The 18,824-nt window shown below is 36.4% G+C and overlaps 1 protein-coding gene across 1 annotated transcript; it reads left to right on the top strand.

Moving 5' to 3' along the window:
• The first annotated feature begins 563 nt into the window (after positions 1–563).
• CUNH18orf63 (chromosome unknown C18orf63 homolog) lies at positions 564–18,569 on the top strand. The gene is made up of 14 exons (XM_039711141.1): positions 564–697; positions 1,351–1,429; positions 3,011–3,067; positions 4,498–4,609; positions 5,170–5,211; positions 6,169–6,245; positions 7,631–7,740; positions 8,391–8,487; positions 8,582–8,667; positions 9,235–9,418; positions 11,138–12,196; positions 13,201–13,317; positions 14,866–14,954; positions 18,441–18,569. Exons 1-13 carry the CDS (start codon positions 564–566, stop codon positions 14,923–14,925), a joined length of 2,214 nt encoding a protein of 737 aa, XP_039567075.1. The 3' UTR covers positions 14,926–14,954; positions 18,441–18,569.
• Positions 18,570–18,824: the final 255 nt, after the last annotated feature.

The following is an 18,824-nucleotide window of genomic DNA, read 5'->3' as shown; positions in this document are numbered from 1 at the left end:
TAATGAAATGTTAAATTTGTTTTGTCATTACACTGAACCTGGCTTGTGCTGCAGGGCAAAAGAGCACACCACAGGCACTCAACAAGATGGGCAATATGAATTCATGTTATTCCCATTCACGTGTAATTTGTTAGTACTGCATCAAAGAATCATATTCTTCGTTTGAAATTCTGTTCTTTGGGTTCTTTTCTGTGGTTTTTAGGAAGTTCCGAAAATGACAGAGTTCCATTGCATGCACTCAGTTAATATGGCAAGCATCATACACATACTCTGTGTTCTTTTGTCTTTGTCTTTACTCTGAATATTTTGACTATTGCAAATAATTTTTTTTTTCAAGTATAATGCATTATATATACATAAAAATACATATATATATTCAGCTGTTTTAGGTGACCAAATTATGTTATATTTTCTCTATATTCTTAATCAAAAGATAATTGATTATTCATTTTACCTAATAACATATAAAGTTCTGTAAACAAATACCTACCTGCCTTACAAAAATGAATTTTTTTTTTTACTTTAAGACCCAGGTGCTGCTTCAGGGCAGTCAACAGCACACCATGAATAGCACCAGACACCAGTCTCTGTTCTTTGTCAGTCTGCCTGAGCTGCAAAAACTCTGTGCTGCTACAGTAACACTGAGTTCTCAGATACCAGAAACTCAGGCAAGGAGCACACAGATAAAGACTTGCAGGTAAAGAGTTTTGAGGGCTATTATTTCCAGAAGCTGCTAGTGGTTGTTTTTCAAATATTTTGTTAGCTGTACTAGAATTAACTGTAATAAAATCAGCAAAATTCTTATCAGTGGCAAACAGTACAAAATTGTTTAAAATAGCTTTTCTTTTTTTTTCTTTGGGCAGGGGACTTGCTTGTTATTGGGGAACAAAACCAAAATTTCTATTTTGTTCTAAATATCATAGCCTAAAACTAATGAATCCACATACTTCCAATTAGTAAATGGCTAAAATGAATCTGTGTTTACCTGCAAAGCTGGGATGATTCATGTAGGTTGAGAATAAGTGGAAAGACTATTTGGAAAGCAGATGTAGGCTCCTTAGCATTCACCAAGCATTATGTTATTCCCTTTAAAAGAAAAGGGCAGAAATGAGAAATTCTGCCAAAAGCAACACTTTTGGAGAGCTCCATTTGTGTGCTAAAGTCCTGTAATCTTTGTCTCAGACCACTGTGGGTCATCTAGAGTAAGTAACTTGGACTAATCCAATTTGTTATACTGAACCAATGGAAACTGATTAAAAATTGAATATATTGTGTTTGCAAAAGGTGAGGAAAATAAATTTAAGCTGAGAAAATAACATTTTAAATTTCTTTCTCATATTTTTTTCATAGGCAATTATTATTCCTGTATCAAGAGGTCCTTTCTGCACCTGTTATGGGGACACTGGATCAAATTTCGGTTGTGATGCCGGTCAGTATCACTGTGTAAATAAGTATCTGTAGTTACAGCCTGCTGCAGATGAGCAGGGTACACCTCACTCAAAAGAGAGAAGCAGCACTATGTTTTACTGAGGTAAAACAATAATTTGACAGAGTTTGATGGGTCTGATGGAATTTAGCAAAGTTTTAACAGTGTTCTGCAAGGTTTGGTTCTGACAAGGTTTGGTTCTGACAAGGTTTACCTTAATAATTACACATGGAAGAACCATGAAAAGGAAAACTGACTTAGAATGACTCAGAGAGAGACCAGAGGTCCAAGGAGTAAAGAGGGCCCTCCTGTGGAGAGACGAGGTTCAGAGTGGATCCCTTTTTGGAATTCCTTTTTGGAGCCTATGTGTGGCTGTATCCAATCTTTGTCTCAGACTTTGTTACCAATTGATGCCTAATGGAATTATCACTGCAATGTTTATACTATCTGAGTAGCTGCATGGATTAGTTATTCTCCACAGCATAAATTCAGCGTGCTTTCAGTCACTTACTGCAGATCACAGGTAAGGGGTCTCTTGACCTTTTGTAAGGAAGGTTCTTTTAATTTCCACTTACTGCAGATCAAAGGTAAAGGGTCTCTTGACCTTTTGTAAGGAAAATTCTCTTAATTTCCAGTATGGAATCTCTAAATTTGAGATGAGTCCCTGGTCAAAACAGAGTCACCTGCCATGCAGGCCAGCTGTCGAACAGTCTGGCATTCAGGGAGTGCTCAGATTGAGCCCATCCTGATTTTAATATTTAAAGGGTGAAGTAATTGACTTCTAATCAATAGTATGGGCAAGACAGGTGTCTTTGATTTAGTGCTGATAGCTCTTTCTGTACTTTGGTTATCTTGTACTTTCGGGTTTCGAAAGCATCTTTTTGAAAAATTTTTCAAGACACCTTCACTCTCTTGTAGATGAGCCAGGGACTTTCCAGTTTGCAAGTTCATCCCAAGGATGTGAGGCTTGTTGCTTCTTGGTCAGTCTGAACCAAAGGATGGCTAGGGGTCAATTGTATTTGTCACACATGCATGTTATGTTTTTCTAAGTGTTTTGTTTGAAGATCAAGGATAAGTAAAAATATTTCATTTAAAGCAGACTTCTTTATTTGTTCATTAGTGATGTAGGACAACTTAAGTCCTTTATTTTTTTTGATGAAATGGCCTTTTCAGATGGCAAACCAATCTATGGAATGAAATGGACTCAACTGGTAAGGTATCACCCAATTCACACAGAGAGGAGCAGGTGTAGAGTTCTGCAGCTTTGTTTTGGGCAGTCTTTGGCTCACTTGTATTGCTTGTAAATGTATCTTTATCTGGAAATGAGATTACATGATGATAAATGCCTGAGCTAATTTTAGTTTTCTCCTTTAAAACACAGGATAAATCATTTGCTTAACACTTAAAACACACACCCTTGCATGATTTTAAAAGGCAAAGTAACTGTTGTACCAGAATTTAACTTATGCTTAATACCAAACTCTTGATGATGACAAATGCCTGAGCTAATTTTAGTTTTCTCCTTTAAAACACAGGATAAAGCATTTGCTTAACACTTATTTATTTTTTTATTGTTACTTTTAGATACCATTTTATGAATCAGGAATATGTCAAGCCTATGCAGAGAGACACGGAGCTACTGTAAGTGCTGAAATATGACACAGTTCTCACACTTGTCTGCAACTGCTCTTGCCAGAGATGGGTATTTTTCATTGGCCCTGCAGTTTGCTAGCTACTGTAAGTGCTGAAATATGACACAGTTCTCTAGGCTGTTACACTTGTCTGCAATTGCTCTTGCCAGAGATGAGTATTTTTCATAGGCCCTGCAGTTTTCACTACAGAAGCCGAGTTTCAGGGTTACTAAGTCTGCCCCATAGACAAAATGTGTCCTGTGAATTGGGGTATAGTAAATATACTTTGTCAGACTCAACAGGTTTTAGAAGTTTGTGAGCAATACCTCTAGATTTCTCTGCTGCAGTGGCATCCTGCTCTTGCTCAGAGGCATTGGGGACTGATCTTGAGACAACCTTTGGGCCACAGACCTGCAGCTCTCCTGCTGGTGTCATGCCCTTCATCCAGTGGGAATGTTCAGGCAGCTGAACTGTCTCCCCATTCACCTTTGGGTTTACCCAGCCTGCACAGGGCAGTCTCAGGGAAACAAAACAAAAGCATAGAGAAGAAATGGAACCCTGAGCTTAACAGCTAATATATTTTAGACCATTATGCATATGATTTACAATCTTCTATTATGCAACATCTGTGGGGTTTATGAATGTACATGTGGATGCAGTAAGATTGGTGAATCAGAAGACTGATTGTAGCCAAAGCCAGTAGCTCTCATAATTCATTTGCACAGCCAGCTGGGTGTATCTTAATTTGTTCCAAGAAGTGCAAATGCATATGCAGATTAGTAAGACATATACTGTTCAAATATGCTTACCTTACAGAACTGCTTTATGTTGATATGTGTAGGTGATCTGTCATTTTTAGGTTTCCCAACACCAAGCAGTTCCTTGCAGGATTCATTGGAAACATCCCTCTGGAGGTGTATTACTTAACTCTTTTTAGCCTACTGTAGTTAGTTTCTTGGCTACTGCTGATGGTCAAGAGGAAGCTCTTGAGGACAGGCAGGCAAGTAGAGCTGTTGGGTGAGCAAAGCTGCGTTTATCTACTGTGACTGCCAGAAAATGTCTCTGGTCTTGACTGTGACAACAGAGATAATGTCAGCTTTGAATGTTGTGCCTGTTGCCTGGAGGGAGTTGCATATTAGTAAAGTGCTCCAGAGGGTTCAATTATCTTTTCCCCAAGTCTGTTATCAGCCCTGTGAAAGCATTCTAGGAACTGTCATGCACCTCACGTTAATGGCGCGTGAAATCCAAATGCCTGCATCAAATACTGTGCTAACTTCCTCTTGAAGCAAAGTAGATGAAAGCTAAACATGTGTGGCACATACGAGGATTTGGCTCCAAGATGAAGTAGCAGTATATTTGCTTAAATTTTGACTGAGGCCTTTAAAAAAATCTGTTAAGTTATTAAAAATGTATGTTTCTTTTTGTCACTGTTGTTATTAGCTGGAAGCACCGCAAACAGTTACTCCAGCCCTTCTCCAAACCTGTCTCTCCTACACACTTACAGCCAGGCTTGCACCTAGATGGAACAAGGCTGGTCATCTCTTGGTGCAAGGTACTTGACTCACTTGGGTCAGGGATCAAGCATTTAATTTTCAGTTCTTTATTGTAACATTTATTTTCCATCATTTAAATTCCATAATTATTTCATGCATTATAATAAATAGTTTCATTCCTTTATCCTATTAATTTTTTTCTTTATTTTCACTTTTATTGTTTTGTTATCCAAGTTAAATGACTCAGGTTAATATTCTGAATGGACATGCCATTCACCTTTTCATCTTCTTCCTTATCTTTGTAATAGATGAAATAATTATGTCAACTGAATGCAGCATACAAGATGAAACCAAATATTTTTGGAAGCAGAGGGTTAGAAGGAAAAAGTGATGTATAGATTGCTGCCCACTAATATACCTTTACATATCTCTCTTTCTTATAGATGTTACTGAATCAGTGAAAAGTTAATTGATATAGGGGATTTTATCTCCTTAAAAGGAACACACTTTCAGCATTTGTGATAGAAACAAAATTGTGTGATTTCTCCTTTTCTTTTTTTTCACATAAAGTCTTGAGACATGGTTTAGAAAATAATGTCTGTCTATTCTGTTTATTAAGGGAAAGACTTTTTGTCTCATTCAGGAAGGCAAAATGCTGTTGGTAAGTACAATATTCTGTTAATGGTAAAATTGAGAGAGCAAGGTAAAGTTAAGCACTTTCATACTGCCACAGTCTTGGTATTGCCAGCACAGGGTCTTTGGTTTTCATTCTGAAATAACTTCTGTCAAAATACTCTTGGTGGCAGGTGATGTTCTGTCTGTAATAGTTGTCAGCTCAACAGAACCTTTGAAAAATTACTTACAAAGATAATTTTATACTATTAATCTACAGCCATAGACTGACATTTGCCATTTTGAAGTTATAATTATTGCAATTAAATGCACTTGCCTTAAATTATGAGTCTTGCAAGTGATGTGGAAGTTCTATAATAATAGATAGGAAAATGAGCTATGGTGCCTGTCCAGTATGTACAGTTTGCTGTTCACAAAAGTGAAATCACAAAGCATGCTGGTTAGCTATTGCAAAATTTACAAAGTGGTACTTTTATTCCAGTATAAAAGTTAAAGACTACATTTGGCGCTATTGCAGCCTAAATTTGTAGCAGAGATATATGTTGAAGAGCTCAGAACTGAGTGAAAGTTCTGGAGGTGTGTCCATAAATGCTTGCCTTGCTCATTTAATCTTTCCTATTGACAGTTCCTGGATGAAAAATACTGTGCTGAATGACTCAGTGCAGCAAATGGTTATATATGAACTGCATTTGTGTTGTAAATGGGTGTTTGCTTGTCAAGGATTTGAGGATCAAGCACACAGTCTCACAGCCAGCCTTGAGTTTCTGAGTTACTGTATGACACGAATTCATTATTACTTTTATTTTTTGCAGTTAAAATGCACCTAATTTAATTTCTGTGCTGAGAAAGTCTAGCCTTTGGATTTTCAAACACAGCATTTTGACTAACAATTACCTTAAATAAATATTTGGCTTAGCTTTCTGCCTAAAAGATGAGCTGTAATTCAAAACAGGGCATTGTGCTTTTTTTGTTTTTTCCAATTTAGTTATAGACCTCAATGTGTCAGAGAGACAGCTTTGCATCAGTGTGGAGCCTTGCTCAGTTCGGCTGCCACCCCCCGAGGTAAAAGCCAGTTATATTTTCTATGACTGTGTTTGTTTTATTAATCTTAATCTTTTCTATTAGGTGACTTGCAGTTAGCATGATGGGGATAGAAGTGCTTGTTTCTGATTGCATTGAGACGTTAACCATACCCACTGACTATCTGCACAGGTTATAAAAGCATAACATCCATATTGTATCTGTATTGGTGCATTCTAGCAAGCATTGTAAAACTGAGATTCAAGGCTGAGAGAGCTTTCAAAAAGCTAACAGAATATAGCAGTGAAGTGTCTTTGTGATTCTACATTTCCTTCAAGCAGTGTTTTCTAGAAAGTTTTTGGTCACACTGTAGTACATGGACAGTTCTGAGTAACAACAGAGCAACTGCTGTTCAAGGCCCCTTTATATGGTTATCTTGGAAGCTGCTTAATTTCTATCCAGCTTCCAAAATATTGGAGCAGCCAGGACTATGCTGCTTGTAAGCTTAATATATACATTGTTTAAGAAATCCTGGTTGAAGTTGAAAACTTATTATCCTTTTTGACAGCCATGCCACCTGTGGTGAGTATATCCATACATCCATACATGCTGGGCATATTTATCAGGCTTACTGGTTTCTTCTAAAATAAATATTTCTGATTCAAGCTCTTTTTTTTGTTGAAATAGAAGAATAGGATTTCTTCCGAGACCTGCTTGGGACATCATAAATATTAAAGCTATCTGTAAGAAGCCAGTTCCCAAATTATATAGACCAATGATGGAAAACATGATGTGGCTTTATTATGGATTTGATCCTTTCAATACTCTTCTAAAACAGGAATGGCCAGATTTTCTTCTCAGTGAATAAATGCAAAACTTCATAGGTTATAGAAAGATAAAATGCTTCTCAAATCTCCGTTTTTGATTGTTCGTTAGAGTCAAATTCTGACATTGTGAAAAAGTGTGGTGTTTTTTGGCTTCTTAGAGGATGAAACTGCATGTCCCATTATTCCTATTCCTTGGATACTTGCCCATGTTTAGGCAAAGTGACACACACAGTTACTAGAATGTCAAGCACAGGTATCTGATTTGAACTTTTTAAAAATGTGCATTGAAGTGAGATAGCTCAGTTTGAGAAATTCCTTCTACACTCCTTTTAAACCATTTCAAATAAAGTTTAAATCTCACTGATTTCAATAAACGTTAAACCTTGTACTTGCATGGCTTGTGGAAGTGTAGGCTCTAACATAAGCTCATGTGCAATTTGATGATGGGAAGATCTTCTGAAATAATCAATCTGTGAGAGCTGATGAAAGAATAATAATATATCAGGTTTCATTGTATCATGATACACAATTATTTTAGAAAATTTTAAATTTGTACTGCTGTAGAATTATTTGCAAATAAAATTTCTTTTCTGTTTTAAGCTGGCAGATTTTGATATTCCAGCAAACACCGTAAAGCTGTTTGACAGCAATGAAAACACAGTTATTCAGCAACATTCCATATTAAGTAACTGGTGCTATGTTTTGCCAAGGTAGGAATCTGTTCACATTTCAGCAGAAATAAACATTTCTCAGAATGTTTGTCCTACAAATTGTGAATTTGATGCTAGTGATAAGAACACTTCTGTTTTACAGACTGTTTTAAATTTAAAAATTTGTTGTTTTTATTATCTCATTGTTAAGAAAAATGAGAAAATTAACCAACAAATCATAAATTACACAGTTAAATACTATTTCAATTTTACTAATCTTTGTGCTACTTTTATAGTAAGCAAGAGCATCAGTTTTTCTTAAATACAATTTTAGCAGAAAGTCAATTTAAAGAAAAAATATTTCCACCTTTGCCTTGAACCACCTCCATTTTTGCCTAAGATTTTTCATCATTAAATAAAAGAGGAGTAATGATGATGTTTGCTTTTGTTCTGCATTCACTGCTAGCGAGTATTGAAGAGAAATGTCATTTGTAGTTGTCACTTTATTCTTTACCATCCTTCAGGAAATATTGCTATTGTTATGTCATAAACTTATGAGCTAAAGATATTAGTCCTCAAAACATAAAAATAGTCTCTAAATACTTTGAATGCCAAAAATAAGATTTTTTTTTTTCCCCAAAAAGACCAGTATATTTTCAACTGGATTTTATGACACCCTTTCTAAGCACCCCTTCTTTACCTGTGCACAGCATGAAGATGGGTCAGATCATAAACATCAGCCACATAATTCCTCCAGAATCCCCTTTCCGTTCATATAAGGATTTTCAGATGCACTGGAAGAGTCTGGTAAGAAACACATACACTGCTTTCATTTTTCCCTCCCATTTTTTGCCTGTTGAGCTTGTCCTTGTAATACCTGTTTGTATTTGGTTTATCTAAGTATGGATATATTCTTCCTGAGGATCTTGAAGAGACAAAAATATACTTGAGTGTTTACTTCAAACCAATAGGGGAAAGGTTCTTCACGTATCCTTTCAGAATATATTTGTTATGTTTCCTCTCACACTTCTAGCAAAGCTCTGCTTTTCATTTTTCAATGTGCACATTTCTTTCTCTCATAATTTCACAGCAGTCAGTAGAGAAGTGTTTTATTAGAAAAATGAAAACAAAATGTTTAGTAAAGTCTCTGTCCCAGTATTGAATAATAGGAAGTCAAATAGAACAGTTTGCTTCTTGGCTTCCATAAATGTGATAATGCCACTTTAAATGTGATGTTAAAGGAAGTGTGTAAAAGAAAGTAAAATTGTGTAAAACTGTGACCAACAAAAATTCCTTTTAGAGAGAATTTTCCTGCCAGGAAACACTAGACTAAGGATTAGTTATATTGAGTAATCTTTGCTGTTGTAGGTTAGAGTGGTGTAATTGTGCTGAAGTCCTGTAGCTTTATAAACTTCAGGCCAAAAAGGAATTTAGTGCTTTTGTTCACTGTTTTCAAAAACATTTAGACAAATCTTTGTTTTCTTCTCAGCAAAGATGATTAATAATTATAGAAAAGTAAAGAAATTTGTTATGTATCCTTGAACACTTACTCAGGTACCCTTTAAGTTGCATCCGAAGTCAGCCAGTGCAGTATTTCCCCAGAACAGATGCAGAAAGTGTAGTGAACTCTTTTCTTTCTGACATGAAGAGCAATTTTTCACAGCTGTGTGGATATCCAGTAAAGATGACAAGTAAAGCACTTTATGCCACAAAGGAACTCTCCAGGGCTTCAGTGCATGTAAGGCTTTCTTTGTGAACGTATTAGTGGCACATACTTTTTCATTGTAGGAAGTGGTCTTTATCATATTCAGAGCACAGTATTTAACTATGCTTTTCACAACAAACTATCACATACTTTTTCATTGCAGGAAGTGGTCTTTATCATATTCAGAGCACAGTAAGAGCATATAACTATGCTTTTCACAACAAACTATCCATCCTGTAACTTTTAATTATCGTGTAAGTAAGAGCTCCAGTATTTGCCATTGTAAAGTTGTTACTAACATTACAAATACATTAAAAAAATAGACTTGGTGTTAATTAGTTGCTATCAGTATTTGCAATTCTGTAGAATTTTTTTTTTTTTACATTTGGATATCCAGAACTTTCTCAATTATCTTCCATGATAATAAAAACAACAGTTATAACAAAAATAATGACATTACTATTGTTACTGTTACACGGGCATGTAATGACAGGACAAGGAGGAATGACTTTAAACTGACAGAGGGTAGATTGAGACTAGATATTAGGAAGAAATGTTTGTGGTGTGTCTTAATTAGTTGCTATCAGTATTTGCAATTCTGTAGATTTTTTTTTTTTTTACATTTGGATATCCAGAACTTTCTCAATTATCTTCCATAATAATAAAAACAACAGTTATAACAAAAATAATGACAGTAACATTATTACTATTGTTACTGTTACGTGGGCATGTAATGACAGACTTTAAACTGACAGAGAGTAGATATAGATTAGATATTAGGAAGAAATTTTTGTGGTGCGTGGTGAGGCACTGGAGCAGGTTGCCCAAATATGTGGATTCTCCATCTCTGGTAGTGCTCGAGGCCAGGCTGGATGGGGCTTTGAGCAACCTGGTCTGGTGGAAGTTGTCTGTGCCCATGGCAGTGGGGCTGGAGCTAGATGATCTGTCAGGTCCCTTCCAACCCAAGCCATTCATGATTCTATTATTATTATTACTAGCAGCATATAATATTATAATTTATTTAAAAATAAAAAGAGGTCTGTGTGGGTATAAGCATTTTAAAACACTCAAGCTGTAAGATTTACTCCATGTCTGGTGATGGAAAGGAAGCAAGTAATCAAAACTCCTACAATTTGAGGTTGTGACGAAGACTAAGGCTCAAATTTCTTTGGTAGTGGTGTGTGATAGAAGAAATGAAGTAATTAATTCTGAACAAATAATAGTGACAGGAGTTGCAGAGGTTCTAAAATACTATAATCCTCTTTCAGAAAGCAGTTTCTGTTTATGTCTCTCCAGTGATCAAAGCTAGAATGGGTCCTCCGTGTCATCTGCGGTTTTTACAGACATCCAAACTGTCTTTTGCTCAGAATACAGATGCTCTTAGAAGTCTGAAGAGATGAGGAGCCCTGTCAGTCAAACCCTCTGCAGAACCCCTCAAAAGGGGGTTCATTATCCATTTGGAAATCACTAAACCAAGATAATTACTGTAATTTAAGTCTTTCCTTCTGAGAAATATTATATTCTAGCATCGTTTGTAAACAAAGAACTCGGGGAGGATTTAAAAAACCCCCTTAATTTATAGTGGCAATTAAATATTGTTTTAAAATATAGTCATTCTAATCCAAACCACAAAATTGTATTCTTATATATTGTGGTGTGCATTAGGCTGATACCATATAGCGAGGCATTAGGTGGCACTATCAGATCGTTAAATCCAGTTTATTCAATTTAGCAGCTCTTGATATGTTGCAGGAAATAAAACCTAAGCATACGAAATTGGACGGTGAGATGGTTTGTGTAGTATCTCTATCGGAGGCTCCTCCAAGAAAACCTAATTTGCCTGGAATTCCTTCACCGTGCAGTACGGAAAACAGCCACTGGATGGAGCGTTTGATCAAAGAGCCAGGAACACACAGATTTTCGAGTGGCAGCAAGACTCCAGGAGGGGTTAGCATTGAAGCAACAGAGAAAGCAACGAGCAATAAGCAAATACCAGGCGTACCAGAGTTACCAGCTGCAAAATCTTTAGGAACATCTGTAAACTCAGCCCTTGAATCCATGCTCCCAAAAGTCAGCAAAATTATACCAATTTTCAAAGGCAAGTTGATGCAAATGAATGGAAAGATCACAAATCAAACAGATAGGAAGAAAAAGGAAAATGCTGAAAGGCATTCACCAATAAAAAGTGTGGGTGTTTCATCTTCTTTGCTGTCTGTGCACAAATCCAGCATAACTCAGGTTTTCAAACACATTCAAAATATGCCAGTCAAAACTCCTACTGACAGCAGCGTGCTTCAGGTAAAGAGCATGAAAACACACACAAAACATGGTACACCCATATTCCGATGGAAAACCCAGTCTAGTGGACAAATTACTAACTCTGATTTTTCTGAAAACTCAGCTTCAGGTGGGAGTCCAAGTGAAGTCAATCACAAAAAGGCAAATTCTCCATTTGTTCTTAAGAATGTTGGGCCAGTGCTTCAGAAATCAAACACCAGTCCATGCCTGAACACACATGAATCTTCTACTTCCAGTGCAAGAAGGGGGAAAAAGTTTACAGGTCAAAATACTGCTCAATTTCTTGAGAAACAACACCAGTCAATGGAAGTGCATTTGCAGATTTGTAAATCAGACAATGAAATGACAAATTCCAGTTTGTCACTGCTACAAACAAAGAGATCAAATAAAGGAGCTGGGTTAAATATTAATGAATCTGTCTTCAAAGATACAGTGTGCGTGGCCAGAAGTGAAGAAAACAAAGCAGCATGCCACTCTCAGGACTGTACTGCTGAGAAACCTAAGTTTGAACAGGTAAAGGGCTCATTCTCACTGCTTCTCACAAATTCAAAAACAACATTAAGCAATAAAAAGCATGACTTTCATCATGTTCTACCATTGTTCTCAATATAGTTTTCTAAAATTCTACCATATAACTTAATGTTGCTGCTTTTTTTTTTTGCCTTTTTTTTTCTGAAGGTGAAGATGATTTACTGTGCTTTGTGAAATAAACACCTCTTTAATTTGAGACTTTTATGGTGGGGTAATTAGCTTTCCTTTGTTTTAGACAGTTTATCCAGGTCTGTGTGAGGTTAACATGGTGACATTTTTTTCGTGTTCAGTCTCTCTCCACATAAAACCATATTAATGGAATAATTCCTTCCTCATGGAAGGAATCTCAAACCTCATCAATTGTGTAGTGCTGACAGTAGTTGTGTGTAAGGCATTGTGCTGTTGAACAAACACAGAAGTTTTGCAAATACAAGTTTAATTACAATTTCACAAAAAGCAAAAGTTGCAACAGCAAAAAAAATCCCACTGGACACGAGGAAAAAATCCTGTGTGAGAACAACTAGTAAGCTACTTTCTAGTAGCTTACTAGTTGTTGAAACAAGTTGCAGAGGGAGGTTTTTGGGTTTGTTAGCCTTCCATATTCTCAGAACTTGACTGAATGGGACCTAAAGCAGGGTGATCTATCTTTGAAGTTAGCTCTTTTTTGGGTAAAAGTTATGATTAGGTGCCAGCTAGAAGTACTTTACCACCTATTTTTTCTGTTCGTCTCTCTGCATTTCAATCAAATAAATACTTGAGCTGATTTCAGTGCAATTTTTATGATCATGATATTCCATATATTGGGTACATGGATTAAATGTTTTGGGCTTATCATGTTTTTCACCTATACAACGTAATTTGGTGGGTTATATCAGCTTTGTGTGATGAGGGCCCCTTTTGAAAAAGAGGGTAATTTTAAAAGTTAGAGATGTTGTTCAAAATGTGGGGTTTTTTTTTAATGAGGGTATAAACTTCTGTACTTTAAGATGATTACAGGGAACAAGTATCTGACATGTGAAACACTGACCTCAAAACCGACTTTGCCAGTCAAGGAGAGCAACATGGAAGCATCTGTAAAGAAAACTTGTGCCAGAAGAAGACAGGTAAACCCCACACACATATACACTCCTTAATCCAGTCCAGAAGGATGTGAATTAAGGGACAAAAAGATATTTTAAAAATTTTAGTATGTTCCAATTAAATTGGGCAGGCTAAGAAATCTTACGGACCTCTCTGGATAAAATTAACCTTAACCAGGATAAAAGTAACAGTAACCATCAGATATGATACTGTCACTTGAAGAGTTCATTTTAAATGTTTGTCTCCAGCAAAAGATGCTACTGAAATGTTTAATGATGTTGCTGTTTCTGAAGCAGATTTTCTGATTCTGCAGAAAAGTTCTACCCTGCCCAGTATAACTCTGGGCATTCTCAATGGCTCTGGGAGTTTTTCATCTCAAGGACCTGAATTTAGCAACATTCTGTAGAAATGACTTCTTGTTTTGTTATGCTTTTAAAGCCAATTACAAGGCACTTCTGGACATTTTAACTGTAACTGAAGGAACACAGTCTGTGCAGATCAGCAAAGGCCAGTGCAGCAGCCCCAGGGGCCTGCTGCAGGAACACGCTCACACCCCAGGGCTTGAGCTGCAGCACGGAAGAGAGCAGTCTGTGTGGGAAGCGCCAGCCCAGCTGCTCTGAGCTGGCCCCATCCCTCTGCAGCTGGGAAAGGCCCTTCCACAGGGCCACAACCCAGTCAGGGGTTACAGGCCCAGCACTGCAGTGCTACAGCAGCGGAGTCACTCTCACAAAGAGAAGAAAACCAGCAACTAAAATTAGCTGTTTATAGGAATAACAACTCCAGGGGTCTGGGTGTTGAAGGGAGACCCACCACAATACGAATTAATGAAGTCCTTTGCCTGCTGCTGGGAATGACTCAGACACAGCAGGGCTTGTGAGCATGGAGAGCTTGTAGCTGGCCTGACAGCAGTCTTGGCATGGGGAAGGGGCACTGCCCTGGCCTAGTCAGGAGTCACAAGTGCCCCGTGCATTCCTCACTCTCCAGGCAGGCTCTGAGTAGCTCAGATACCTGCCTGAGCCCTGCAAGCTACTTTTGGGAAGTGTCAGGATGCAGCGATTTCTCACTGCCACACTGCCACTGCAGTGCTGCCACTGCTGGACTCAAGAGAGGTGGATGCACAGCTCTCACGAAGTTTCATTGGTGTGTCAGGAATAGGAAAGACAAGTCTCTTTGGGTTGGGATGGACTCTCTGATGCTCATTAGGCTGATTCCTCCTGTCCCCAGATTAAAATATGATGGTGCTAATTGGGGACACTGCTAAACACATCTCTGAAGAATCAACCTTTGTCATTACTGATCATCAGAAATGATAGCTGGTTTTGAAAGTCATGGTTACCAGCATGTAAAGGGTATTTTCAAACTAGCCATGGTCCTAATTATTTAGCCACTTTACTTATAATCATACTTTAAATTATTTATATTGGAAAACAGAAATTGTTATTAATTACCTCTTATTCAACTAAGCATTTCACTCAGAAACATTTTTTTTATAGTTGAATATTTAGCTTAGTATTGCTGCTTCATTTGCTTTATTGGCTTTTGCCCTTTTCTGTTTGTCTGTTTTTTCTAAGCAGAAAGAAGAAGGTTATTCAAAGTTAAAGAGAGCCAAAAGAAGTAAAACTTCTACTTAAGGTGTTCTGGAGCATTGAAAGAAAACAGGGTACGTTTATTAGAAATTTAAAATATTTTCTTTTATTAAAATAATATCGCATGTCTGTAATAGTTCCTGCACTTTTGGATCATGATGATGATATCAGCTGTCTGCAAAATAGTTACTTTACTGTAGAAATGGCTTCTAGAGCAAACTGATGATGTAACTGAGGTAACTAAATTGCAAAGAACACTAGCAAATAAAGCATTGTGCTTTTTATTTTTTTTGTGAAACAAGCAATGTTAAAAAAAGGTATTTTGTGCTTACTAGAACTTAGAGTTTGACATAAATTTGTACTTTGAGTGGCTCATTTTTCTGTCAACATGATGATGATATCAGCTGTCTACAAAAGAATCACTTTACTGTAGAAATGGCTTCTAGAGCAAACTCATGAGGTAACTGAGGTAACTAAATTGCAAAGGACACTAGCAAATAAAGCATTGTGCTTTTTTTGTGAAACAAGCAATGTTTAAAAAAAGGCAGTTTGTACTTACTAGAACTTAGAGTTTTACATAAATTTGTACTTTGAGGGCTCATTTTTCTCCCAGTCTAAAATAAGCCTGGTTTGTGGGCTTCAAAGTTTCCCTTGAATCTGAACTGAAGTTTAAACCAAAGACCATTAAAGTGGAGCTGTGTATATTATTTGATATCATCACAAGAAATGTGGCTAAATGCTCTTGTATTGCCAAGATCTAACCACAGGACAAAATTGTCTGTCATAACAACTGAATAAATTTAGTTTTGTAACAGGATATTTCAACCCACATTGTGGGTGGTTGTCAGTAATAGTCTTGCTGGATAAAACAAGCTTGTCCTTTGAATGTTCCTTTGAATATCAAGAAAACAGCATCAGGACATAGTATAAGGAGCTCACCAGGTTTAAGGACCAAATGCCTCTCACAAGTTATCAGTAGTAAAACATGCAGGAAAGAGTAGCCTATACAGTTAACTGTTTCAGAGATTAATGGAAGTATATTTATTAGATTAAAATATTGATGGAAGCAAGATGGTCACACAGACATAGCAGCACAAAAAATGTATATTATACAAAGCAAATAGAAAGTCAGAGCAATAAAGATGCAAAATATAAACTGTATATAAATATAATCTTTTAATCTCGCTTTTAGCTTAAGTGGAAGTGATAACAAGTAGCCAAATGTGCATTTTGTCTCAGGGATGCACTTCATGTCCTTCCTTTCCTTGTTGGGATGTATTTCCTCCAGTGAACAAATATATTAGTTGTCTGCTTTTCCTAAAGAAAATCTCTGGTATGGATGGAAGCTTTCCATCTCTGGCCTTCACACTTTGGCGTTCAGCATATTCTGTCCCTGGGTTTAGCATTTCATCTCTCCTGCCTCGAGCCAGGCAGTTCAGGCATGGTCCTTCTTCAGAGGTGATCTGTTCTAGTGATCAGCACAGATATCCACAGGTCCAGATTCTGTGACTTACACTGAGGACTGTTGAGCAGAAATGGTGTCTCTGAGAGTGGTTGGAACTTTATTTTTGTAATTCTTTTTATTTTTTCTTATTTATGAATTAAATGCCACAGCATCAAGTTGATCATGGTAGATAATGCTTAAACCCTTGAGAGAAAACAGTGTTTACCATACAGTGTTTAAAATATGATTTCCAAGAATCCCACTGGTAAGGGGTCTTCATTGGTGTTGATGATTTAAAAAGAAAATTAGAGCTAAAACAACTTCTGCTATTGGACTCTTGCCTACAGTTTTGATTCTGAAAAGCTGGGCTCTAAATTCCTTTATTATGTATTACTACACATGCATTCAGAGTGCATGTTTTCATTCGAACACTTGGGAATAACTTGTGAGTTTTCAAATTTACTGCGCAGCAAGATTTATGTGTGAGAAGTCCTTACACTGGAATTCAGTGATGTAGTCAGCAGGAAGGACTTTGTTCTATAATTCATGACAAAAAAAGCATTTTTTACAATTATCTCACAAAAAGGGTTAGTTTTTATGACTTATGTGCCAAGTTGCACAGCCTCTTGACTTGTCCAGGAAATCACAGCATAATTCTAATTTTTTTTCTTTGTTTTGTTGGAGTGTGTTAATAAAGCAATGTGAGAGAAGTATTTAACATTTTAAGAAGCTGATTCTAATACTAAGAGTCTCAAGCTTAGTTCTTTATTAATGGAAGTCACCCTATCATTTTCACGGTCAAAAACTACTGTGAAAGGGAAATTTGTTTTCTAAGACAAATCAGAAGTGCAGAGCTTCCAAAGGACAGCACATACTACTACAGAAAGGTGTTTTAAAATAAACTTTTGCGGTATTGCAATTGTTGGTGGAAGAACAGACATATTAAAAATATCAACTCTGAAGCTTCCAAGCTTTTTCCACTGATCTGCAAAACTCTTCCTGTTGTTCTGCTCCTGTGTTGCAGTGAGATACCACTAACTTTTGGTTTCAGTTGCCAAATTTCATTTAGCAAATGCAAAGATAAAAATTCATCACAGACAATAAACAATAGCAAGATTTCACCTGAAAGTACTTGCTGCTATTACTGTCAGGATATTGTGTGAATATAAGAGTAAGGTACAAGGTACACACAATTGGAATGATATTAAAAAATTCTCAGCAGTTTTGGGCTGAGATCTATTGGACTATTTCTTCTAAAAGATGCATCCCTCAAGGCAACATTTAGGAATTTATCTTATAATTTGAAGGCTATTTTACAGGAATTTCCACAAAGCTGTCTTTCAAATGCTTTCTTCGTGTGAAATTGTAAGCTAAAATAGTATCTTTCCTATGTAGTGAAAATATTTGGTTTCATTAAAAAAAAAGATTCTGAAAATGTTCAATCTTTCAATGAAAAAGTAATTTCTGTTATTATAGGGGGAAATAGCCTAATCAAATCTAGTAACAGAAATAACCTTTAGACTGTGTACATCAGTAGGTTGATGGTTCCTCAGTACAAAAAAAGAGTTACTATTGCAATATTTTTTCTGTTATCCTGTCCATTTTCCATTTCTGTGGGATTGATTCAGGTTAGTACTTAATTTATTGCATGGTTGACCATTTATAAATGCTAATGAATGGTATCTTAATACTCCATGTCTTACTTTGGTGTAGAGTTAAGAATGTGGTTTAGCTACCTGACCTCAGCCAAAGGTTAAGAAAGTGTGAATAAATTTTTACAACAGAACTTCCTTCTTCCAGCACCACAACTGGATGTGATATTTTGAGGGTTTTAAATTTAAAAAGCCAAGATCTAAGAGAAATAATGAATATCCTTTGTGCATATGTGTGCACATATATGTGCATAATACCACATATTTATGATGGAAAGAATTCTTCCTTGTTCTGTATAAAAATGCAGACATTTAATTTGAATGCCCTGAACCCAAGCTTTGTGAACAGAATGTAAATACAGATATGGGAATACAGCAATATTTTTTTCCCTCTATATTAGTCATAGAGTTGTCTTTTGTTTTCTTCTATGATGTAAACTTCTTCTGTGTTTTCCTCCATTCAGGTTTCCAAGGGGGCAGTAACATACTTGAGAATCTCTGAACTTTGTGTATTTTGCTCTTTGTCATTGGTAGCTGTTTCTGGAGGAAAATTTGAGGGTTAAATACAGTCAAGTGAATCCATGTATCATCAACTTCTTCAGACAGTTCAGGTTAATAAGCCTGTAACGCATTTGAAAATTTAACTAAATTGTTTGGTTTTTTAATCACATTTTGTATGTCCTGCTACTTGCTAACACAGTTAATAATTGCTCCAAATTATATTATTGTTTCTAGTTGGGTTTTAAGATAAAATATATCATTCTTTGTTACAGTGTCTGGGCCAGTTTGATTAATCAGTAAAACATTCCCAAATAAGTTTTCCTTGTCAAGTCAAATGATTAAAAAAG

Source organism: Passer montanus, unplaced genomic scaffold, assembly GCF_014805655.1.
Source record: "Passer montanus isolate IOZ18808 unplaced genomic scaffold, ASM1480565v1 scaffold24, whole genome shotgun sequence".
In the NCBI taxonomy this organism is placed as follows: Eukaryota; Metazoa; Chordata; class Aves; order Passeriformes; family Passeridae; genus Passer; species Passer montanus.
The sequence above is the reverse complement of the archived record's forward strand: the minus strand, read 5'-3'. Positions and strand labels throughout refer to the sequence as shown.

Bases quoted from the DNA above. Each gene is read 5' to 3' on its own strand.
- CUNH18orf63 (XM_039711141.1), top strand. From the start codon at position 564: ATGAATAGCACCAGACACCAGTCTCTGTTCTTTGTCAGTCTGCCTGAG. The intron at 8,488-8,581 runs GTAAGAAACACA...GGTTTATCTAAG, and splicing joins AGATGCACTGGAAGAGTCTG to TATGGATATATTCTTCCTGA. The intron at 12,197-13,200 runs GTAAAGGGCTCA...CTGTACTTTAAG, and splicing joins AGAAACCTAAGTTTGAACAG to ATGATTACAGGGAACAAGTA.